This window comes from Brassica napus, chromosome A3, assembly GCF_020379485.1.
Source record: "Brassica napus cultivar Da-Ae chromosome A3, Da-Ae, whole genome shotgun sequence".
In the NCBI taxonomy this organism is placed as follows: domain Eukaryota; kingdom Viridiplantae; phylum Streptophyta; class Magnoliopsida; order Brassicales; family Brassicaceae; genus Brassica; species Brassica napus.
In genome coordinates, this window is record NC_063436.1 from 14534747 (window position 1) to 14560291 (window position 25545).

General features: G+C 33.7%; 4 protein-coding genes and 1 long non-coding RNA gene across 5 annotated transcripts; 3 read left to right on the forward strand and 2 right to left on the reverse strand.

Annotated features, from left to right (window-relative positions):
• Window positions 1-4667: 4667 nt before the first annotated feature.
• LOC106438640 (NDR1/HIN1-like protein 1) lies at window positions 4668-5709 on the reverse strand. Its single transcript, XM_013879880.3, has one exon. The coding sequence runs from the start codon at window positions 5599-5601 to the stop codon at window positions 4912-4914; it is 690 nt and encodes a 229-aa protein (XP_013735334.2). The 5' UTR covers window positions 5602-5709; the 3' UTR covers window positions 4668-4911.
• Window positions 5710-8230: 2521 nt separating this feature from the next.
• Window positions 8231-10868, forward strand: LOC106442001 (conserved oligomeric Golgi complex subunit 4-like). The gene is made up of 2 exons (XM_013883743.3): window positions 8231-9986; window positions 10135-10868. The coding sequence occupies exons 1-2, from the start codon at window positions 8361-8363 to the stop codon at window positions 10762-10764; spliced, it is 2256 nt and encodes a 751-aa protein (XP_013739197.2). The 5' UTR covers window positions 8231-8360; the 3' UTR covers window positions 10765-10868.
• Window positions 10869-11979: 1111 nt separating this feature from the next.
• LOC106438639 (60S acidic ribosomal protein P1-2) lies at window positions 11980-13067 on the reverse strand. The gene is made up of 4 exons (XM_013879879.3): window positions 12930-13067; window positions 12775-12851; window positions 12256-12471; window positions 11980-12167 (listed from the first exon to the last, which is right to left on the reverse strand). Exons 2-4 carry the CDS (start codon window positions 12844-12846, stop codon window positions 12114-12116), a joined length of 342 nt encoding a protein of 113 aa, XP_013735333.2. The 5' UTR covers window positions 12847-12851; window positions 12930-13067; the 3' UTR covers window positions 11980-12113.
• Window positions 13068-14247: 1180 nt separating this feature from the next.
• On the forward strand, window positions 14248-17667 carry LOC111214621. Its single transcript, XR_002663982.2, has 2 exons — window positions 14248-17365; window positions 17446-17667. It is a non-coding gene; the product is annotated as an uncharacterized LOC111214621 (long non-coding RNA).
• Window positions 17668-22281: 4614 nt separating this feature from the next.
• On the forward strand, window positions 22282-25253 carry LOC106438637 (protein IQ-DOMAIN 17-like). The gene is made up of 5 exons (XM_013879878.3): window positions 22282-22636; window positions 22733-23035; window positions 23122-23367; window positions 23442-23561; window positions 23662-25253. Exons 1-5 carry the CDS (start codon window positions 22499-22501, stop codon window positions 24430-24432), a joined length of 1578 nt encoding a protein of 525 aa, XP_013735332.2. The 5' UTR covers window positions 22282-22498; the 3' UTR covers window positions 24433-25253.
• The last annotated feature ends 292 nt before the right edge of the window (window positions 25254-25545 follow it).

Here is a 25545-nt window from a genome sequence, read left to right on the forward strand (position 1 = left end):
CTCTACCGAGCTTTCAGCCATGGTTTGGAGGACAAAGTAAGGTGGAGCTCGGAAATGGCAGTGTAGTAAAGACAAGGAGTTCCACGTCGGCAATCCGCTGGATTCTCATCGCTCTAGATGTGGCTCTGCTTGAGAAATCTAATAATAGCTTAGGATACTGGTTGTTGTTTAACAACTCTAACTTATTAGTCTAGGATCTTAATAGTTAATATTGTCAATTCGACCAAGTAGTGAATGCTTTATGCTTTAAATATGGTATCATCAGCAGCTGGTTTCGAACACTGATAATTCAGATTTCAACCAGATAAATAAACTATAAATGCACGGTGAAATGTGCGGTAGTGTGTATCAAATTCACAAGAAGCAAAAGTCACGTTAAAGATATGCGAGATAATAGATTAGACAAAAAAAAATTGAATTGGTTGGTTTCACTAAACGAAATAAAGGCACTAAACATTTTTTTGTCAACTTTTCCATTAACTGGAAAACCCAATGGACATTACAAAAGAGAAGCATAAATAAACCCAGTCCACCCTAATACAACTAAATTTAAGCTCAACAATCGACCCAATACATTGAAGGTTGTTTTCACACGCGTACGCTGACGTTGCTTAAAGAAATCTCCAACCCTACTCAAAAACTCATTCCAAACTCCATTTTACAATAAATCATCTTCAACTCTATTTCAAAACTCATTCTAAAATAAAATAATAGATATGATTACTCTGGAGTAAACCAACTCATTACTCCAAAATTGAGTTGAACTTTTTATTTATAAAATGGTCATCCATATTTAAATATTTTCATTTTTAATAAAATATTATTATAAATAAATAAATAAATATATAAATATTATTTTACTATATATATTATAAAAATTACTGTTAAGATTTCTTAATTATATAAATATCCATCTAATGAATTATTTTATTCAACAAAATATATATATAATATAAGCCATAAAAAACCATACATATAAAAAATAAAAGATAAACACCATACAAAAGATATATAATATAAAACATAACAGATCATACATATGAAAATGGACTATTTTGCAAATAGTATAAATGAAAGGTGATATTACTAACTTTTTAATAAACATAAAAATTCTGACACGATTCTGAGATCTATTCTATTTCGCGAGAATCTCTTTCACTTTTCGCCGATGCTTCAATTGAAACTTTATGCATCTTCGAATGATAATTCCACAGATTACTGAATCAATTCATAAGAAGAAACTTTATATGACCGCTCATGTTAAACACCAACTCTACCGTGTCCCTTCTGAATCGTTCGAATTTAATCCTTCATCATCATCATCCTTTCCAACAGAAAAGCTTTGCCCAAATGCCTAATGGCTAAAACAGAAGAGGCAGACTGATTTTAAAGGAAAAGAATTCAAAGCATATTTTCTGATGAAAAAATAAGTTCAATTAGTTAAATATTTTCAGTTCGGAAGACTTTTCAAGTATTCTAAATATTAAATTTAATATTCGTCTCAGAAGATTTCTCAAGAAAAATTTTCAGAAGTCGGTTTGCTAATGAAGTCTAAAATCCTACTCAGATTTGAAAATTTTGTATATCCAAATATTAAAATAGCTCTAAAATAGAGAAAAACTTCAAATATTGTACAAACATAGTTAGCAAACCAATATATATTCTTTCAAATTATTCAGTTGTGTCAAACTTTTAATTTATATACTTCATACTTATTTATATATTGATGATCTATAAGCAATTTTAAGCAAATTAATTTTTACATATTCAAAATAAAATTATTAGATCAAATTATGAAATATATTTCTACTTAGTATACTATATGAGAAGTGTATTTCTCTATTAACACTAGAATGTAGAAAGATGAAATTGTATAATATTTTTTTTAGTTTTTTTGTATGGTCATAAAGAGTATTGATACACTACAAAAAAAACATTGAATTGTATCACTTAAATTGTATCACAAAAATAAGTGATACCATTTTAAATCAATTATTCAGAACTGAAACAAATATTTATACTTTTAAATCATTTATAGTAATTGATGTTATTATTAATTAATATAACATCAGTTCGATATAAGTGATGTCTTTTCTTGTAATTTGTATCATTTTAACAAAAATGATACAATTATATAAAATTATATCAATTACACAATTGATGCATATATTATTTTGTTTAGTATCACTTATTTAAATGATCTATAATTTACATCAGTAAAATAATTGATGCTAATAAAAATTATATATATATTAGCATCGGTCTAATAAAAATGATATTGTTTTTAATCTTATTTTGCATCTGTTGAAATATATTATCTAGTACAAAATTAGTTTAGATCTATAAAATAATTAATAAATATAATATAATTGTATAATTATATACTAAACAGGATCTATTATAGTTCCCCAAAAAAAAGGAACCACAATCCCACATAAAACGTGAACTAATCAGTTAAAAAGTAGGGATTACGAGAAGTAGTATAATATTCTTGTGATTTTAATTTTTTGTTAGCTTTAATTTTACTGGATCATAATTTTCTATAACTGTTTCACTTCAATATTTTCATCTTCGTCTCTTTTTCATCTTTTCTCTGTTTCAGTTTCTTAAACTTTTGTTCAGAGCTTAAAATTTGTTGTTTTGGTTATTTGATCAGAAACAGATTTCAACAATATCAAGCAGATTATATGAGTCACGATGACAACTGCGTTTCTTTTCATGAAAGGGTTTAAAGATTGCTGAAGTTTGCTAATCAAACGACTCTGATTAAACTTTTGAGAGGTATTATTTCTTTTTTCTTTCTCTATTCTCAAACTTTTTGAAAACTACAAGTTCTTATATTTTTTGTTTATGTCTTAATAATCATTCTCTATTAGGATCAGAATAATTCAGAGATATATGAGGACACGACAAGAGTGATTTGAAATGTGGAGGAAAATCGATAGAGATTAAAGATGAAAAAAGAAGATACAAAGAATGAGAAGAAAGAAGAAGAATCTGGATATAATTGCTAGTATTTTTTTTGTATCTCTGCATTCTTCATGTTTTTTTCTTTCTCATAACTAGTAATTTGTTTAACTTTCTATAGTCTTTTTTTCTTTTTATTTTTCTTGTTTTCTTGGCTACGTTATATTTCAATGGAAAATTAATAAATTGTTACAAAATAATATTTTATTTTATATGTATTTTCTACTCTACAAATGATTCTAATATTTAAAACAATAACTATAAATAGTAAAACTATTAAAATAATTTTTAATAAATCGATATTAATTTATTAAATTATTAATTAGTATTTTATTAACTAAATCAGTTATTTTAATTGATGTCAATACTAATATCATTTGGAAAAATTGATGTAATTGTTAATATCGTTTTTTACAATTGATATATATATTGACATCACATAAAGTAACTGATGAAAATATAATAATTTCTTACATCATTTGTTAATAAAATGATGTAAATTATTTGCATCACCACTTTCAGAGTCATTTATTTAAGTGATGTAAAATTATTTTACATCATTTATAACTAATGCAAAAATATAAATTAAATGATGCTAAATGACTCTTTTTTTGTAGTGATAATTTCACAAATTCTTAAGGTTATTTTTACATTTGATTAAACATAGGTATACTTTTGTATTTCAAATGAATTTCTAAGTCATATTTTGGCAAATCCTCCACATTTATTGTTGGTATAATGGTCACGATTTATTGTACATATATCATTAAATTAATACTACATCCGTTCCTAAAAGATAAACTTTTTAGTATTTTCACACATATTAAGAAAATATATTAAACTACCATAATAAATGTATCGTTTTCTGTAATTTTCAATTTTCAATAACTTTAACCAATAGTAATTTAATAAAGTCAATTAATTTTCTTGAAATTTACAATTTTTTCATAGAAACACACAAAAAAATACATCTTTCTGAAACAAACATTTTTTCTAAAAAGTCTATTAAAAAAATGAATGGAGTATAAAATTACATTTAATAAAAAATAAATCTATAGTTCAATTTTATAAAAAAATAAATCACACCTAATATATATATAATTCTATTTTAATAGATAAGATTACTATTCTTTCCGTTATAAAATTTTAATTTGTCTTTAAAAATTGTTGTTTTATATTTTTAATGTAAAATTTACATAAAATTCAATTTTAGTCCTTTTATTTTATTATATTAATTAAAGAGATAAAAATATATTTAATATGTGAATAAAAGATAAAATTATATGTTTAAATGATCTATTGTCTCAAGTAAATCCACAAGGACTACAAATTGTTTTACTAGTATAATTTTCAACAGTGATATAATGTAAGTGAGTAATTATCACAAAAGTAGAGTAATTAACTCATCCAGTGTCGAGATGTGGTCGGCGAGGAACAAAACAAAAGACTGTTCATACGTCATACGTTTAAAACGAACACCACATTTAAAATTTAGATAGATACTGCATGAAGATGCCATATGTCTTGAGACCAACATAATGAGCAGTTACAGTGCAAAAATGAATTGTTAGCTGTTATCAGTTTACGTCCACGCCATATGCCATGTAAGATCTACGCTATTACAAACAATATCCTATAACTAATTAATATCCACAGATCCATCAACTGATAAATAAATATCATAAGTTTAGAAAATAGTATAACTACAATGCCTGGCTTTTGCCTCTGGATTTATTCTCAAGATAAGAGAAAAGCTTACACAATTACACTAGAACTCGAGTGTCGAGACAGACCTAAACACTAACATGAGTACATGACTGGAAAAAAAAAGAACAACAACAAAAATTTACAAGTTCGATTTATCTTTAACTTTATAATAACTAGTTTCTTACTTTTTTCTTAAACACAACTGTAAAAGAAAACCATTACAAAATAAAAACAAAACTAGACATCAACTTTACAAGTTGAAGGAGCGAGAAGAGGAACTTGACCATTAGAAGATCGATTAAATCTCATCCACACACCACACGTTGCATAAAATCCATACCGTCCAGTCATAATCGCACCAGTTTTCCAACGTAGCCTCCCTGTAACCACCACTCTCATTGAAACGAGACCGTAAGCTTCATCACTCTTCAACCCGTTAGCAACTTCCGGTGAAACCGGTATCCCGGCGCCGCCCAACACCGGAGCTATCACCACCGTTGATTTATGTCCTAGACGAAGCGGTGGAAGCTGAAGCGGGGGCGTTATTATCTGATCTTTGTAGGTAACGTACATGGACAGCTTGTCGTAGTGAATGGAGACTCTCCGGTTCGGGTTTCTGGCCAAGACGGAGAACTGGACGGAGGTTGAGATTAACGGCGGCGCCGTGAAGTTGAGGTCGTATATGGCGGCTCCTACGACGGTGAGGCGTGGCTTGTGTGGACGGTAGACGAGCCAGAGTATTAAAACGATGATACCTAGTAAGACGAGGATGGAAAAGATGGCGGCGCAGAATGCGCGGTAAGCATCTCCGCGGCCTCGTCGTCGTTGGCCGTCTTTGGAGTAAGACTCCGGCGTTGAAGAAGCGGAGGGAGCATGTTTGTGATCTGCTTTGGCTGCATGCTCAGCTTTTGCTTCTCCCTCTCCCATGGCTAATGTTATATTGGTGAAGAGTGAAGATAAGAAGCAAGAGGAGTTAAGTAGCTGCAAGTTTTTGTCTTGTTATGTTGAGTTGTGTTGCGTTCTAACAAGTAACTAAACACTTTTAGGAGTAAACACTAAACACTCTATTTAGAGTACATTTTATTAATTATTTATCAACTTAAAAAGCTTTGAGTTGTAGTTAAGTAACTAATTATCTGTTCTTATTGATACAGAAGTACTTTCGTAAGAATCAAATCTCGGTGCAACCGTTCACGTGACAGAACTAATGGCTGTAAACGAATAATACCTATCAGTTTGCAAAGAAAAAAAATGTACTTTATGTGAAGGGATGTAATCTATATGGGCATATTAAAAGAAAAAATAATAAGCATATTGCGTATGCTTGAAAAAGTTAGTAATATAAACTCGTTTGGATGCCAGAGTTAAACAAAGTTTAAGATGTCGATTAAGCAAATGGTCTACTCATTTCACAATTAATCATAAACTGTTTAAATAGTAAAGCAATTAAGGATACATCCATGAAGTGTATCCTTAAGGTAGAGTAAGTAAATTGGGTACCACAACATGTGTCATAGGTTTAGAAAAATACAACAGCCTATGACGTCCACATAGAAGAATCTGCTAGTTAAACACACCAACCGAGATACCCCACCGACACAGAGCACCGACTGACCGACATTGATGTGTCACAAATGTGGACTGAACTTCTGTTTCCATAATGGGCCTTAGTCATAAGCCCATATACATTGAGCCTACATCATTCCAGTTAGATATTTACCACATCCGGTGGAAGCACCTTAGCCTATTGGTTATGGTTTAAAGGTTTCTACATCCAGATCTGAGGTTCAAATCCCAGATTATACAATTTTTTGCAGATTGTACAGGAAATCCAAGTTTCAATTCTCGGAGCAAGCGATTTATTCAACAATTATACGATTACGGAAGAAAGGCTTACAAGAGTTTCTCAACATGGTGCAAGTAAATCCGGTCAGGCGTGATCTTCATAGAACGGCTCAAATGAGGCAGTTAGGCGTAGATCCTCATAAGGCAGGTAGTATTATCGGTAATCGAATCGTCTTTGTAATCTTTCTCATAATTGTAATATCTTAAATAAATCCTCGACAAAAAAAAAAGATTTTTACTATATTCTAAAAACCGGACGCCTACTTATCCGCCTCGATTTATACCAAATCAATCTTAAAACTGGATATCTGATTTTTATCCGTCTAGACCGTCTAGATGACCGCCTAACTGCCTAGACGACCGCCTAATCTATTTTATTATTTATTTTATTTTTTAATAATGTTTTATTTATCTATTTATTTTATTTAAATTTTGATAAATATAATTTATATTCATAATTTTTTATACAGTCTTAGACATAAAAATATATTAATGTTATACATAATTAAATATTAACATGTGTTATAACATACTAAAGAATCTAAAAATTCTGCTCTGCATAATTTTTTATTAGTCTTCGATTTTCTTTTTAGACGCTATGTCCAACCCAACCGTCCGACTAGCGCTTAACACCTAACGCGTTTCCGAACAGCGGCTTTTTGCCTTTCTCGAACATTCCTTGACCGTACAACCCAAAATCAGGTGAGCAACCGTAAGTTTTCTATTATATTTTAAATTTACAAGTTCCTAGAAATTTATGTTTAACTAATAGTTAATTTGTGTTACGAAATAGTCGAAATTAATGTAGATATGGTTTCGCTGCATGAATTTCAGTACCGCCGATTTGGATTTTGTATTTTTTTTATAGAAAGTTTTTTTCAAAACCACAAATAAGCTACTTTAACCTTTTTTTTACATGTTTTGGAGATTGGAGCTTTTCCAATATTTGCTATCATTGGTATGCATAGACGTTTCAGATATCGGTAAAAACATCGGTTCCGTTGGATTGGGCATTTTGGATATTGGGTTCAGTAAAAATTAGAAGATACATTTACTATCTAATTATTTTTGGTTCAGATAGTTTTAGATTCGGTTTAGTTCAAAAAATCAAACTAGAAATTAAAAAGATATTTGTAAAAATTTTGGTGCTCATTTAGTAATGGTTTGTTATTTCAGATAACTCAGATAATTTAGGATAAATATCAAATATTTTGAATAAAATATCGAATAGTTAGATTAATTAAGATAACAATTTCAGATATTTCGGCTAAAAGATCCTGATACTTTCAGATTTTTTATGGTAGTTCGGATACTATATAATAATTTAGTTATTAAAAAATTGATACTTTAATTTATTTTTAAATTATATATATATATATATATGTATATATAACTAATATTTTATATATTCGGATACCTGTTCAGTTTTTGATCCGGTTCCGATTTCGAAAAGTTCAGTTATGATTTTTTTGTCTAGACCTAATCACTAGTTATCCATTTTGATTCTCTCATTTTGATATTTGACTTAAGTTTTAGTATTCTTTCTAGATTATTTGTCTCTGGCAGAAGACCTAGACTTTGTGTAAAATTTCATGATTTTAAATAATCAAAAATACAAAAGACAAAAAAGAAAACTAATTGCTAAATTGTTATTTTTAACACAAAATATTCAGATTATAGCTATATATGACCCTGAAAGATCAGGCCTCTGATTTGAGCTTTTAGCATTATAGCTGAAGCCCATTTTCTAACATTTCATAGTGAAGAAGAGTTGCTTCATCTTCATTTCTCAGAAGCATTTATCATCAGATCTAAGTTTCGCCGATCACTAAATTACCACAATGCCATCGACTCCGATTAGATCGATGGCGGTTACAAGGCAGCCGGAGCTTGAACCAGACGACGCGTCGGTGGATTCGATAGATTCCTCCACCGTGAAATTCGGTACACCGGAAGCGTTAGAGTACGTACGCTCGCTCACAGACGTAGGCGCGATGACGCGGCTCCTCCACGAATGCATCGCTTACCAACGCAGCTTGGATTCAGATCTCGACACGCTTCTCTCTCAGCGAACGGACCTGGATCGTAGCCTCCTCGACCTCCAGAAATCCGCTGAGATTCTCGAAATCGTCAAGGCGGACGCCGATCACATGCTCGGGAACGTTAGATCGACCTGCGATCTCGCGGATCAGGTGAGCGGCAAGGTGCGCGAGCTCGATCTCGCTCAGTCTCGCGTCAATGTGACTCTCTCGCGCATCGACGCGATTGTGGAGCGAGGGAATTGCATCGAAGGAGTGAAGACGGCTTTGGATTCGGAGGATTACGAGTCCGCTGCGAAGTTCGTGCAGAGGTTTCTCCAGATCGATTCGCAGTATAAGGATTCTGGTTCTGATCAGAGAGAACAGCTTCTTGAGTCCAAGAAGCAGCTCGAAGGTATTGCGAAGAAGAAGCTGTTAGCAGCCATAGACCAAAGAGATCATCCTACGATTCTGAGATTCGTAAGATTATATTCTCCGTTGGGGATGGAGGAGGAAGGTTTACAGCTCTACGTTGGTTACTTGAAGAAGGTGATTGCGATGAGAGGGAGGATGGAATATGAGAATGTGGTTGAGCTCATGGAACAAGGAGTCGAGCAAGTGAACTTCGTTGGATGTTTAACCAATTTGTTTAAGGACATTGTCATGGCTATTGAAGAGAATGACGAGATCTTGAGAGGTCTCTGCGGAGAAGACGGTGTTGTTTATGCGATATGTGAGTTGCAAGAGGAATGTGATTCTAGAGGCTCCTTGATCTTGAAGAAGTATATGGAGTTTAGGAAGCTAGCTAGGTTGGCTTCTGATGTCAACAATTCTCCAAATCTGAATCTGCTTGCTGGTGGTGCTTCTGAAGGACCAGACCCGAGAGAAGTAGAGCTCTACGTGGAGGAGATACTCTCTCTGATGCAGTTAGGTGAGGATTACACAGAGTTCATGGTGTCAAAGATCAAGTCTTTAACCTCGGTTGATGCTGAGTTGTTGCCAAGGGCTACGAAGGCGTTTAGAAATGGTAGCTTTAGCAAAGTGATTCAGGACGTGACGGGATTCTATGTGATACTAGAAGGGTTCTTTATGGTTGAGAATGTGAGGAAAGCTATAAGGATCGATGAGCATGTACCGGACAGTCTTACCACTTCAATGGTGGACGATGTGTTCTACGTGTTGCAGAGTTGTTTGAGGAGAGCGATTTCGACTTCGAACATTAGCTCTGTGATTGCTGTGTTGAGCAATGCTGGTAGCTTGTTGGCGAATGATTACCATGAAGCTTTGCAGCAGAAGATTAGAGAGCCTAACCTTGGTGCTAGGTTGTTCTTGGGTGGTATCGGTGTGGAGAACACTGGTACTGAGATTGCAACTGCTTTGAACAATATGGATGTGAGCTGCGAGTACATTCTTAAACTCAAACACGAAATCGAGGAGCAATGTACTGAGGTATGTACTCATACGTAATGATTAGCTTAAATTTAAATCTTAAGGAACAACAATCTGGAACCTGTTATAGGTAGTGATTTAGAACCGCTAAGTTATTTGCTAGATGTAAGTGGGTCTCACTTGTCTTGATCTCTTGTGCTGATCACAGGTGTTTCCTGCACCAGCAGATCGAGAGAGGATAAAGTCATGTCTCTCCGAGCTAGGCGAGTTAAGCAACACGTTCAAGCAGCTACTCAATTCAGGCATGGAACAGCTAGTAGCAACCGTAACACCAAGAATCCGTCCGGTTCTAGACACTGTAGCTACCATAAGCTACGAGCTGACAGAAACAGAGTACGCGGAGAACGAGGTGAACGACCCGTGGGTCCAACGACTTCTCCACTCGGTGGAAACAAACGCTGCGTGGCTCCAACCGCTAATGACTTCAAACAACTATGACTCGTTTCTGCATCTCATAATAGATTTCATAGTGAAGAGACTTGAAGTGATAATGATGCAGAAACGGTTTAGCCAGCTTGGTGGGCTTCAGCTAGACCGAGACACGAGGGCTTTGGTTAGCCATTTCTCGGGTATGACTCAGAGAACGGTGAGAGATAAATTCGCTCGGTTAACTCAAATGGCGACGATACTGAACTTGGAGAAGGTCTCAGAGATTTTGGACTTCTGGGGAGAGAACTCAGGACCTATGACATGGAGACTTACCCCTGCGGAGGTTAGACGGGTCTTGGGTCTTCGGGTCGAGTTTAAAGCCGAATCTATTGCTGCTCTCAAGTTGTGATGTTACTTTCCTCTTTTATTTATGTTGTCAACCCACATATTATTACTCTGTTGGTGTATAACTTGTATTGCCCATAGTGCATGATCAACGGTTTTATTTTTTTCCTTTTTCTATATATCGAAACCACACGTATGACATAATATTTGTTGCATGGTCTCAAGCAGGGGTTGGTGAAAAACCGAGATCCAGACTGAATCTGACTGATCTACTGTCAAATGGTATAAAAACATCCGAATTTTAAAGTGTTATTAACTAAATCTGAATTGATAACCAAAAATTTCAAAAATTCTAAGTACCCGAAAAAATTCAAACAAGCCTACATGAAATTTTGAATTTTGTATCTAAAATAAGTATTTGAAAGATAAATAAGTACAGATGAAATCTATTCTATTATTTTCTCCAAAATAAAATTAAAAATTTTCTCCACTTTTGTTTCATTTTCATCTCCATAGAATAAAAATGAAATTATTTCAAAATAGAGTACTACTTGTAACGAGGTTCCAGACCTCCTTGCTATAGGAACAGGTAAGGAGCAACTGGTCCCTTGTTTCAACTTCCTGAGAGCAGACAACAGGTGGTGGAGATTTGGAGTCCCCGTGAAGCCAGCCTTGCTCTTGTAGGCAGCCTGTCTGCATTAGCAATCCACATATTAAAAGCCAATTTCGGAACAAAACCTTTGAACCATACGCAATCCACCCAAGCTTTCTTCTCTGATTTAGGTCTCGAGAATTCCCACGTAACTGCAGACGAGTAGACCGATGAAGAACTTCCTGTAACCTTCCATTCATATTCATAAGGAAACCACTTTCCATCAGAATCACTCAAATGCTGAGCCTACACCAAATATACGACAAACACTGTGTCATCCTTCACGCCACCTACAGCAGCATTTTCGGCTTCTTTAATTTGTGGCTGTCGCCTCTTGTTCTGCGGTGACATTTCCTTCAGCGTCAACACCACAATGATGCAGTGACTAAGTCAGGCTTTGAAGTTTCCTCATAAAAACACAAAGTTTCAGTAATATCACTAGCTTGGACAGAAGCTTATAACCCCTAAGGTTAACATAATGCCTTAGCACTGCAAAAAGGGATATTAAGATGAATCTTATATATTTGTAATCAAATTTTAGTTGTTTATATTATTATTCCATTTTAAGATCGAATTATCACTGCAAATTCAATAAGATAAACCTCATAAACCTTAATAATAATCGTGGAGGCGGTGCGAACTAAAGTAACTTGATATAACAAATGGAGCAAACAAACTGTATTAATGTCGAAAATGGCAAAACTGAAAATCTCAAACCAACTAAAGCAATAAAACATAGCAAGTGTAAAACAGGGAGACAACTAATCGAACAGGCCGAATCCAAGATCTCCATCGCTCTCTTCTGCTGGTTCATCCTACACAAAAACAAAACAAGGATCAATAACCAACACAAACTAAAAGATAGAGAAATACAGAAAGTGTTATCTTATCTAAATTATATACCTTCTTCTCCTCCTTGGCAGGGGCAGCAGCTGCGGCACCTCCAGCAGCAGCGGGTGCAGCGGCAGCAACAGGTGCACCACCTCCACCGCCACCAGCACCAACATTCATGATGAGGTCAGTGACATTACGCTTCTCAGCCATCTTGGCGAATAGCATTGGCCAGTAAGACTCAATCTCGACACCAGCGGCTTTGACCAAAGTCGCAATCTTGTCAGACTATTGACAATACGGTTAAGGATTTAACCATAAAGTAAAAATATTTCTTGATTACCGAACACAGACACTTGTTAATCAAAATAAATCTAACAAAACTTACTTCTTGTCTTAACGACACTAAGATACAAGACAACTGACATAACATTTGAAGAAATTAGACACAAAAAAACATCCAATCTTAGACTAGCCTCAAACATTTCAAGAGACTGCATTAACTCTAACTAGAACCAATCAGCTTACGATTAAAAAAAAGAATAGCTAGTACGATAGTTATAGAAGATGATGAGACGATTTAAAGGATACAGTGATGGAAATGCCCTCGTCCTCAAGGATCATAACAGCGTAGCTGCAAGCGAGTTCTCCGACGGTCGACATTGTCTCTGTAATGATACAATAAACAAGAGCTTTAAATCTCAAGAAAAGCAGCAGCAAAGGTAAGTCGGAGGATGAAGAAATACCTCAGAATGCGATTAGAAGTGGCGCCGCTTAAACACACAGATTAGGGTTTTGCAATGCAGCCAAGGAGTGGATCGTCAATTATAAATAGAGCAAATCTACCGAAACTTTGTTGGGCCTATGGATGAAGGCCCATTTTGGAAACCTGACGTTTCGGCCTTATTTTTCGCGTGGCTTTTCTACAATATATCTCTCTATGCGAACATGCATCGGCCATTGTTTCACTTTCAGCTGATGAGCATGAATTTACAGTTTTTAGAATGAAAATGTAACGCCTGATCACTCACGGCTAATGGACCATCCAAGCGTGCTCTCTCTTCCCGTGGGTTCCGTCTCGTTCCAACAGTTCGTTAATTTTTCAAAGCTCATGCAATACACCATCCGACTTTTCTCCGTGTTTTAGCCTCACTTGCACGGTATCGCTAATCACTTTTCGATAGGTTTTCTCCGTGTTTTAGCCTCACTTGCACGGTATCGCTAATCACTTTCCGATAGGTCACTCATCCTTTCACTACTCCAACTCAATCCCACTTAATTTGGAGTTCTAAACCGATGTATGACGAAAAAAGTAAATCAACTTTGAGTGACATAGATAGTCAAATCAATTCTTTTTTTTTTGAAAAAGATTTCTACCTACACCAACTATTGGGTAATGTATCTAAAACCATCTGAAAAACTAAAATGTTTCTCAAATTACATAAACTCTATTAAATATATCAAATTCATCGTAATGGGTCTAATTAGATCAAATAAGAACTCTTTGGGGTCGAATCAAATTTTTGAAAAAATTAAAAGGTGGGTTGCCACTCTCACGCTCACAGCCAAAGAACTAGCCATGAACAAAATCGAGTACACATTGGTTCGAAAGACCACCATGACCTCCCTCCCTCCCTACGATTTCATCATCGTCGGAACCGGAGTATCCGAGTCCATTATTGCTGCCGCCGCTTCCTCCTTCTCATCATAGGCCATCCACGCCCGCTCTCTCGTCCCGTGGATTCCATCCCGTTCTAACGGTTCGTTAATTTTTCAAAGCTTTGCAATAGTGAAAATGTAACGAGCAATAGTCAAATTTGATTAAAAATTGATAGTAAAGCTATCATTTTGATGTTTTTTCAAAAAGATTTTATCACTATAGTTAACATGATAATGCATTTATTAATAAATATTTGTAAAATAGTTACGTTCGCTTATACAGGTAAAATACTTAGTTATATAACTAATAACTAATGCCAGATTTATTATTGCAATTGGATTCTTTAGATATATGTAAATATATTTTTTCTTTGTTAGAAACTAATTAGTAACGTATGTATCAGTTTAAGGGAGATGATTATATGCTCTAAACCCAAAAGAAAAACATCTCCACAGAAGAAAAGAGATACAAAGAAACAATGCCAGCACAGAAGATTCAACTTGCTTGTTTGATCCTGATCCTAGCTTTTTTTCTTCTATTTTCTCGATCAACTGGTAATATATATTTTCTTCCTCTACTTCTTCATAATTGAATGATATAATAAAATGAACTGATTCGGATTATTTATTTTTAAATAAACTTTTCAGCTACATGTCACTATAGATTCCCTCCCTCAGGCCCTTGTAAGCATGATGACGGCTGCAAGAACGTGTGCACAAAGCCTCCTGAAGTTCCAAAATTTCTAGCGTGCATTACTTCTGCCCCAATGTTTGGCAAATGTTGTTGTTTAGTAAGACCATAGCTGGTCTAATGACACATCAATATATTTGTCATTACCTATTACAAGATTTAAAATCAATATTAAAAAAATTGTTTGCCTCATTCTTTAAATGTTCCACTAGAAGGTCAAATACCAACTGATTATCACCATAGTTTCTGAGTATGATTGCTTTATCTCCTGGTCTTGTGTTCAGGTCAAGAGAAAGGTTACACACTTCAAGAAGAGTTTAAAACACACGTTTGCTCAGAAATAAACGAGCAGATATTAGAGATCAATCTTTCTAACCTTAGTGCATGATTTCTTCATTCATAAAAGTCTTTTGTACTTTTCTCCATAGGTTTAATGAAAATTGTATTTGATAAAACTATAGATTCTACATATCACAGAGATATAAAAAATAAGAAGAACCATTATCTCTTCAACGATCCCACAAGAAAACAAAATGTTATTTATCTATTAAAGTTCTATCTTGTGTGCAGCAGTGAATAGTGATCTGAGATCAGACTTTGCCTTCGAGTTTATCGTTATTAACAAGAGGAAGCAACTCCATCTTGGTTCTTGGTGTTTGAGGAGTCCTAGGAGTTCCAGGCGTTTGTTGCGAAAGCATATGCCTCACGTACCCATACAATGTGCTTGCAGCATCAGAAGAGTTATTCCACATCCAACAGTATTCATATACCATATTGGGTTACAGAATATCAACCACAACACCAGTACAGCCACTGCAACCTTCAAAAAGTACATAACCCATGCTCAAGATTTTCTTGGTTACCGTAAGGTTTCCAGCTAAATTGATTGTGACTGCAGCTGCGGAGTGAATGACATAGAAGATGGAGAAGTTGAGACAAAAGGCTAACACAACAGAACTTATTAAAATGATGAGGGCTGACCACGGAGACTGGTGTTTCAAATCAACTCATCATTCCATTGCCTTCCAGTAGTAATTCTGGTATCATGAGGATCATGGTGGCGAAAGGCCCTATGTAGTCTATTGTGTTTATGCTACATAAAATAAGAACATGAGAACAATCAAATCTCTCTTCCATTGCGTCTTTGATGTAGTTCTTTAGTTTCTATTTCTCATCTCGCGTTAATAGCCTCGAGCTTATACTTGAATCTCCATGATTTAGGCAAGTTTGTCCTTCTCCATCTCATGTACTTTTCTGTCTTAAGAGACAATACACATCAAACAGTTCGTATGAAGAAAGTTTCCTCTGAACATCCGTTTATTTCAGTATTAAGAGCATGATTATTGGGAAGTTCTTGGGGTGAGGTTCTTAGCGGAATATAAGATATTTAAGAGCCGGTTCTTAGTTTTTTTAGTTAAAAATTAAGAGACGGATTCTTAAATATCTTATATTCCGCTAAGAACCTCACCCTAAGAACTTCTCAATAATCATGCTCTAAGTCATCCTCCTTTTAGATATGTACTCTTTTCACAATGTATTTGGCTAAATAGATTCCATTGGCAAGCAATAAACCCTAGCCGCCTACCAGATTTTGCACCTTTGATGGAATCATCATACGGCCAATGCGATAAGGAATAGAGAGGTTCAGTTTCACCCTTCAGATATATAAATTTGGTTGGTGCGACAGATTAATTTGGACAAGGATCACGAATTGACCAAAACTTGTAATTAATAGGATTTATTGTTTGATGTCTTGTATTTTGGTAAAAACATATGCTAGTTTTGTAAATAATTAACAGAATGGTTTAATTTTAGTAGAGGCTGTAGTTTTGGATTTTTTGCTATAAAATTTTTTTTTGAACGATTTTATGGTTTTACCTTTAAATTTTATTGCTGTAGGTTTATTTCAAAGTTTTAAAAGCACTAGATCTAAAGCCGTAGAAAAATTGATTTCTAGAACAATTTAAAGATTTTGGACTCTACTTTTAAGTTTTATTAATAAAACTTTATTGTTTTGATTTTATTGTTCTAGAGAGATTTACGGCTGTGTAAAGCACTCACAGCCAAACACCTCTGTAAAGCACCACACAAAATTATCTCTTACCGACTTTTAGTTTGTTTTTTCTTTGTTTGACCAGAACTCTAAATTTTGGAATTTGTTTTGGCTGAGAATTTAATTAATGTACACACATTATTGTAATTGACCGGATTTTTATATATGTTTTTTTTCTTTCTTTGTTAAATAAACTAATTAGTAACGTATGTATTTTTCTTTGTCTGACCAGAACTCTAAGTTTGGAATTTGTTTTTGTTGAGAATTTAATTAATGCAAGACTTATACTCATTATTGCAATTGGATTCTTTAGGATATATGTAATTATTTTCTTTCTTTGTTAAAGAAACTAATTAGTAACGTATATAAGTACCAATTTATTAAGAGCATGCCCAACGGTTACGACTCTATTTTAAGTATTTGTAACACAATTTATTATTATTTTAATATAATTTGTTAATGATATTTTTAAAAATTTAAAAACAAGAGCAAAGTGAGATGAGATAGACACATGGCAAATAAGCTTAGGACTGATTGCTAAATGTTGCATGCAGGGATATTCTCTATTTTTCTCTCACTTACTTTTCTATTTTATATATTAATTTTTTTGCAGAAATATATGCTCTAAGTATTTAAAAGGGAGATGATCATTTTCTCTCAACCCAAAATAAAACATCTCCAGAAAAGGAAAAGAGATAGAAAGATAACAATGTCAGCACAGAAGATTCAATTTGCTTCTTTGATTCTAGCTTTTTCTCTTCTGTTTTCTCAATCAACTGGTAATATTATCCTTTTCTAATTATTCGTAATTGAATGATATAATAAAATGACCTGGTTTATTTTTAAATAACCTTTTCAGGTGAGTGTAACTATAGATACCCAGTACCACCCGTAGCAATTTGTAAGAAGAATGACGACTGCAAGAACGCGTGCGTGCCGCCTTCAGAAGATCCAAATTATCTAGAGTGCATTACTTCCCGTTCTCCCCCAAAGTATTTTGGCACATGTTGTTGTTTACTAAAAGAAACGTAGTCTTACATATCATAACATTTAATATCAATCAAAAAATAATGTTTGCATCGTTTGAATTTTTCCTCTAGAAGGTCAGTATCAACTAGTTGACTTTATTTTATTTTTTTGCTGAAGTCTTCTCCCTATTGACTTGTCCCAAAGAACATTCCGTTAACTTCTGCATCCAATGTCTGATATCAAACAGTTAATTCCCCAACTCGATACTTTGATCTTGAGCATTAATGATACGTGTGAGTTCCATGTTATCACCTTCAAACCAGACATTATGCCATCCTTTAATCCACATCAATTGTAAAGCAAATAAAAAAGACATAGATTCACTTGTAAAATTGTTTGTGCACCAGTTACCTTAGCCGATCCTGACAGTATGTAATTGCCTTCATGATCTCTAACTATCTATCCAATACCCGAATCCTCTCTGTCCCTGTGGAAGCTACTATCGAAATTACATTTCACCCAAACCTTGAAACGGCGGTTCCCAAGCAGAACTTCTAATGCTTCTGGAAATATTGAAATTATTTTCTCTATAGTTAGTAAACCATTCATCACTCGTTTCAATCGCTCTCCTCGCTTCCTCTATAGGTTGAGTGTTTCTTTTAGAAAACATGAACTCATTCCTTGATTTTCACAATATCTAAAGAATCCAAAGACACCAACGGTCTTCCTTGAAGTCCTCCATCCACTGAAACAGAATCAATAAATTATCTTCCAAAGTATCATTAAAAGTTGAAATCGATAGATTATTAGCGCAATGCCACCCTTCTTCATATGGACAGATAAACAATATATGACTAGCTTAAAATCTGCGTCTCGAACGGAATGAACATTGTATATATAAACTATATTATATATTTTTTATGTTATTTTACATATTATAAAATGATAAATATATATTAAATAATTGAAAAATCAGTAACTATTACGTATATAATTAAATTAGTGCAAACACATAAATTAAAACAATCACTCTTGCTTATTTACAATCAGTGTTACATAAATTAAAACAATCAACGTTAACTATTTTATATGGTATATAATCAAATTCAAATAATATTGATATTGATATAGATCTATAGTATATATTTAATATAACAACCTATTAAATGAAATGAGGCTTCCAATTCATATTGTTTTAAGATCATTTGTATATTTTTTATAACAAAAATTCGAAATCATTGATGACATAATTTTAAATGTAGAATTTTTAATATTTTTTAACTATTTAAATCGTTTTGAGAAAATTCAATGCAAAGTTCAAAATTAAATTATTTTTTCCCAATATTTACTCAATGCAATTTTGAAATTAAAATATTTATGTATTTCTTAGATGGTATGTAGTAACATAAATGTTATTAAATATATATATATATATATATATATATTAATATGAATATCTATTAAGTGAGACTTCCTACTCTTATTGTTTTATAATCATTTTTATCTTGTTATAATAAAAAAATATTAAACCATTGATCACAATTTTTTCTGTGAAATTTTTAAGACTTTTAATAATTTATTTTTGTTTTTTAATTTTGAAATATAACATATACGAAAAAATAAATTCTTATTATATGGGTAATGTGATTGTTTAATTTCTTTTAATAGTATAAAATTAAACAAAAATAATAAGGGTACATAAGTTTTATCAAATTTCTATTATTGAAAATCGTTAATTATCATATATATTTTAATCAAATTAGATAATTCCGTATATTTTATTTAAGAAAATAATTTAAGTATATTAATGATTAATTTATTATTAGCTTAATAAAAATATAATATATGTTTAGATGAACAAACATATTATTTAGAAACTTTGAAAAATATTCACGTGAAATAGCTAAAATATTGTAATGCTTTTCAAATAATATATAAGAGATTTATTGTTTCTTCCTCCAAACAACAATCGTTGACAGATAGGATCAATTTTAATTCCTCTAGAGCACATTCTGGTAGCTACTGCCAACTCCCCTAAACCACTTTCCATAAAAAAATGTTGAAGTTTTGGAAGAATTTAAATTTCCATATCTTCCTCTTGGTGACCTGAGAACCTTCTGGTGGTAATATTTGGTCATCTTCGTTATAGATATGAGTTAACAGCCAATTTATATAGTGTTCCATAACTTCATAACTTCATACTCCAATTTGAAAGGCTTTGTATACTGTAACATGGGCCTAGTAATTATTACGATTAAAGACTTTAGGGGTTGGTAGATTTGTAGTTATTCATGTCAATAATACAAGAGAGACTTTCCAGAACTAGAACTGTTGTGTTGTCTTTTTGTTAGGCTTGTGCATTCTGACCATCTACGTGTTTCTTATTTATGAAAATCTATAATCTAAACATTTTAATTCAAAAATTAAAGCAGTCTCATTCTGGGTTTCTTCTTGAGTACATCCATATATCAAAATGTATATATTTCTTTTTTTGGAAGACAAAACTTTTGAGCTTTCCAAAACTTTTTTCGAAACAATTATGCTTTGATTTTATGGTACACTTGGAAAACGAGAAATCATAAAATATTTAATTGTAAAGAGAGATCTCCGATAGACACTCTTCAATTGGTGACTCTAGAAGAGAAAAGCTAGAAGATTGCATACCAGAAAGAAATCGAAGAGGAAGTAGAATCGCAGGAAGAAGCACAACCCTTAGAAGTGCTGATCCACCTTCCATCCCCCATGGAGCATTGTGTCCCCATCTTCCAAATTGATGCCTTGTGGGTCGGTCATGAACAACATAGTGGTCTCAGGTGGTACCTTTGGGATGATATGGAAGGTAATATGCATGGTGAAATGGGTTGTAGAAGAAGTCTGTCGGCCCACCACACAAAGCTAAATGGGATATGTCATGTCTAAGTGACCGAAATATATTTTTAGTGAAGTTTGAAATGGACTATCATGATGGTGGATGATCCCCTGGACTGGACTGCTTTTAGATCAGAAATGCAGCATTCCCATAATCTTAGGGATCATTTTTACGTTATTTTTATACTGTTTATTTCTAGATCTCAAAATGTTTGTGTGGATCGCCTTGCAAAAAGAGTTTGGGTACGTGGGAATCTTTTCTTCCACGTAAGCAGGTCCAGCTCTGTACATATATTGTAAGCATATTTGCACAGGGTCCATTACAATCTTTAAAAAATTTAAGCTCAAATTAGAATCTAAATTTTTTTAATATTTATTTTTTATCTAAGAAAAAAAGTTTTAAATTTTCTTTCTTTTCTTTAAAAAATGCCTCAATTTTTTTTCTGCTCATGGCCCATTTTACTATTGAGACGAGCCTGCATGTAAGTTACGATCAGCCGGTAAATGCAGATCGTAACTTAATATATGGTGTTTGTTGGAAAAAAAATATAAGGGCAATATTTAGCCCTAGATCTCGTTAAAATAAAGAATGTAGCAACAATTAGTTTTCATATTCTCCAAATTAAGTGGAAAGAGAAGGTCCGGATCCGAATGAAGAACTGAAGCTCCACTCAGTGCTCTCTTAAGTGAAATGTAGACATATATTGAGCTTTTGAAGAACGTGAAGTTGTTCATGTGGTGATCTAGACTGAGAAGGTAGGATGGAACTAGAGATTTAGGTTTCATATAAGAAAATTGCTCTAATCTTCAACATAACCATTTTATAATGAGCTTATTAGTTACATTGCTTAATCATAGATGAATCCGCAGTTGTTACCGATTCCTTCTTATACACAATTTTAAACGCATATCAAAGAGAGTAACATTGTAGGTAGAATTTTCTCAGTGATGTTGCATACAAGCGACATGTAACTTGCTTGATGCAACCGTGACAGAAGGAAGGGTCTTTCGTTTCTTTGCCGATCTTCCATCTCTTCTCTTTGTCAGTTCATTGGAAAGAAATGTAAACCAATAGAGAATCAGTAAGTTAAGGTTACGAAAAGTCAACTAATACTGTAATAGTAATTAAAAAAAAACAAGTAATAATCTCTTTATATTTATAGTTATTTTTTATGTTTTGCCACCTATTAAAGTAAAATAAAATTTGATTATAAATACATATTTTCTCTTTATGTCATTTGAACATTTTTTTTCTTTCTTACATAAAAAATTGTTATTTAAAACTTTCATGCAATTTGTATATATTTCAAATTTAACATTAATTGCAAGATACATCGATCTTATAAACAAATTTATTTATGTTTATATATTATTGATTAAATAAGTGTATCTGATAAAAACAAAAATACATTTTTATCATTTTTATATGTATAAAATATAAAAATGTCAAAAACACAATAAGTATCTTCATGATTAAAATTAGAATTTAGTATTTGATAAAAATACAATTTATTAGTATTAACTAATAAAAACAAGATAAAAGTATAATTCTTATTTCTTGGCTAGAAACTTTTATTTTTAAACTATTTTTAAAATGTCGACCAAATTAACCAAGTCTTAAAACCAAAAACAAAAAAATCTGAGAACAGAAGGAGAATAGTACTAGTCTATTAGATAATTTTTTTATCACTGAGCTAATTATTTGTTTTATTTTGCTATTGAAAAACTCTTAACAAATTTATGACAAATACAATCAGAGATGTACATGATGATGTGATATAATTAGTTTGGTGAAAAATATAAAAAGAAAGAAAAAAATAAATGAAGTGGAGAGTAATAAATGAAGAGGAAGAGTCATCGCTGTCATGGTCGCAGTTAAAGAGGGTGGTCAGAGTCAGAACTCTCCCTTAAGCAACCTTCCAAATTTATTGATACATTTCTGTATCCCAAGATCCACCCACCACTCTCCTCCTTCTCTCTTCATCTTCGCAAGATTCTAAACCACATCTCATCCCCTCATGTCCGAAAACAGCAAGATTCTTGCAATGTGTTGTTGACTTTGATCTCCAATCGTCATGGGGAAGAAGAGCGGCTCTTCCTCTTCTTCCTGGCTCACCGCTGTTAAACGAGCTTTCCGATCTCCGACCAAGAAAGAACATAACAACAACAACATCAATGCTCACGGTAATGAAGCTGAGGAAGACGATGACAAGGTTTGTCTGAAATATTTGAGTGTTGTTTCTTCACTCTCTCTCCAAATCTGGACGGGATTCTTACTTTTATTCAAATGCTCTGTTTTTTTTTTGCAGAAGAGAGAGAAGCGACGGTGGTTATTCAGAAAAACAACGAATCACGACTCTTCGGCAAAGACCACCGGCGTTGTAAAAGACGGGTCTGCTCCTAAACCTGTTGAAACGGCGGCGATCAACACAAATGCTTCATCCTCTGTTTCAGAACAGAGAAACGCCGCACCACCACCGCACACCACCGTCTCCGTCGTATCGGAACTTCCTCCGGAGACGGCGGAGCTACCAAGTATCTCAAGCCGGAGTTACTCCGCGAGAGAAAGCTACGCAGCTATCATCATCCAAACTTGTTTCAGAGGTTATCTGGTGAGCAAGTTTTCTACTAATTACAGTTAATTAATTAAATATCGTTAATTATATGTAATTAACGATTAAATGAGTATTTGGTTTAGGCAAGAAGAGCATTAAGAGCATTGAAAGGGTTAGTGAAGCTACAAGCACTAGTGAGAGGTCACAACGTTAGGAAACAAGCTAAGATGACATTACGTTGTATGCAAGCTCTGGTCCGAGTCCAGTCTCGTGTCCTTGACCAACGTAAACGCTTGTCTCACGATGGTACTCGCAAGTCTGCCTTCAGTGACACTCAAAGTGTTCTTGAATCTCGTTTTCTTCAAGACATTTCAGACAGAAGATCCATGGTAAGATCTAATATAAGTCTCAGACATCATTGTTTCGGACATGTTAGGTAATGATGTTTTTGTTGTTGTTATAGTCAAGAGAAGGAAGTAGCATTGCTGAAGATTGGGAGGAGAGACCACAAACGATTCAAGAAGTCAAAGCAATGTTGCAAGAAAGACGAGACAATAGTTTATCAAAAGCCTTCTCGCAACCGGTAGTTAAAATTAAAAAAAATATTACACATTAATGGTTTGATTTAAAACGGTTTTTCTTCCGGTTTAGTGCCTAATTTTGCTTGGTTTTTCTGGTTAAAGATTAGGAGAACGGGAGGTAGTCAATCTATAGGAGTAGATGAAGAAGAGAGACCAAAATGGTTAGACCGATGGATGTCATCTAAACCATGGGATAAACGAGCTTCAACGGACCAAAGACCACCGATTTACAAAACCGTTGAAATGGATACTTCCCAACCGTATTTAACCCGTGCTCATTCAAGAACCGGTGCTAGTCCAAGCCGTAGCCAAAGGCCTGATACACCATCAAGAACCAGCCACCATTACAACCATCAACAACAACACAGTTTCTCATCAGCTACACCATCTCCGGCTAAGTCCAGACCGATACAAATCCGGTCCGCGAGTCCACGGATTCAAAGAGATGACCGGTCTGCTTACAGCTACACATCAAACACACCTAGCTTGAGGTCTAACTATAGTTTTACCGCAAGAAGTGGCTATAGCGTTTGCACCACCACCACATTGCCGAACTACATGGCCATCACTGAATCAGCAAAGGCTAGAATAAGGTCTCATAGTGCACCGAGGCAACGACCTTTGACACCTGAGAAAGACCGTGCCGGGTCAGCTAGGAAACGGCTTTCATATCCGGTTCCAGTGCAGCCACCAGTGGATTATGGTGATAGTAACAGTCAGAGTTTAAGGAGTCCGAGTCTGAAGAGTATCGGTGGTTCACAGTTGGGTGCATTGGAGCAACAGTCAAACTACTCTTCTTGCTATACCGAGTCTGTTGGTGGTGGTGGAGAGATCTCACCTGCTTCTACTAGTGATAGAAGATGGTTAAGATGATAAATAAGGAAAATCTAACGGTCATAGTTTTTTCTTAAATAGTTTTTTCGGATATATATATAAATAATATTTCATTTTGACTAAGATAAGAACGATGACTTTTTAGTGTGTGTTGATGACCTTGGATATTGGTGTGTAATGTGTGATTTTGTGTGTTTTTGTTTATGTTTTAATGGAAGATTGGAAATGTAATCTTGTTACTAATTTTGGTCTTTACGTAAGCATTGTTCTAAATTTTTATTTTAAATGATTGCAATTAGATCATTATCATATGCAAGTTATGAGATGATTATTGTCGTGGTCTAACTACTTTTCATTTACATGATGTTTTAAGTTATTGAACTTAAAAGCAATGTCTGGCCAGCTTACTATTTTCATTGTAATTTAATGCAAAAGTGAATATTAATTTATGAAATTGACCATGAGAAAAGCTGCAACTTTGCAACTTGGGACACGAGCAAAGAACATCGCCCATGTGACATGATTCCTACACTTATCAGTCTTGTCTTCGACGTTACACTTACAAGTTACAACACACAACTCCACATCGACCTAAGATAAGAGAAGGTTACATAAAAGGACACATTATGAATTCTCTTTACGCGTGAAGACACATTCTGATCTTAGAACACTTTAGTTGTACGGCTGTGTAAATTTGTGACAAAAATGACCTTGATATGTTTTAGAGAAGCAACCATTACATAACTTAGTTTGGAGAGTTGGTTCCAGCTGTGACGTTTATTCTGAGGTTTGCTGTTTGATGTATTTCTCTACATAATTTTTTATTTTTTAACAATAAATCAACTTTTCATACCCCAACATATTTGATCCATAATCAGTTTCTAATTCTCAAATATGTATATATATATATAAGTATATATGTCAAAAATACGATTTTTTTTTCATTTTATTTTGATATCCATGTGTATATTTATATTTATATTAAAAATTTAACTTTAGTTAACATAGTGGAATGTCGTGGATGTGTCCGTGGTGGATCAGTCACTGGTGGTTAGGTTCATGGACAATTAATGTTGTGGATGCATTCGTAGTAAATGCAATTAATTTACTGGACACAGTTTATATGCATTATGTGGACGTCATTTGATGGAC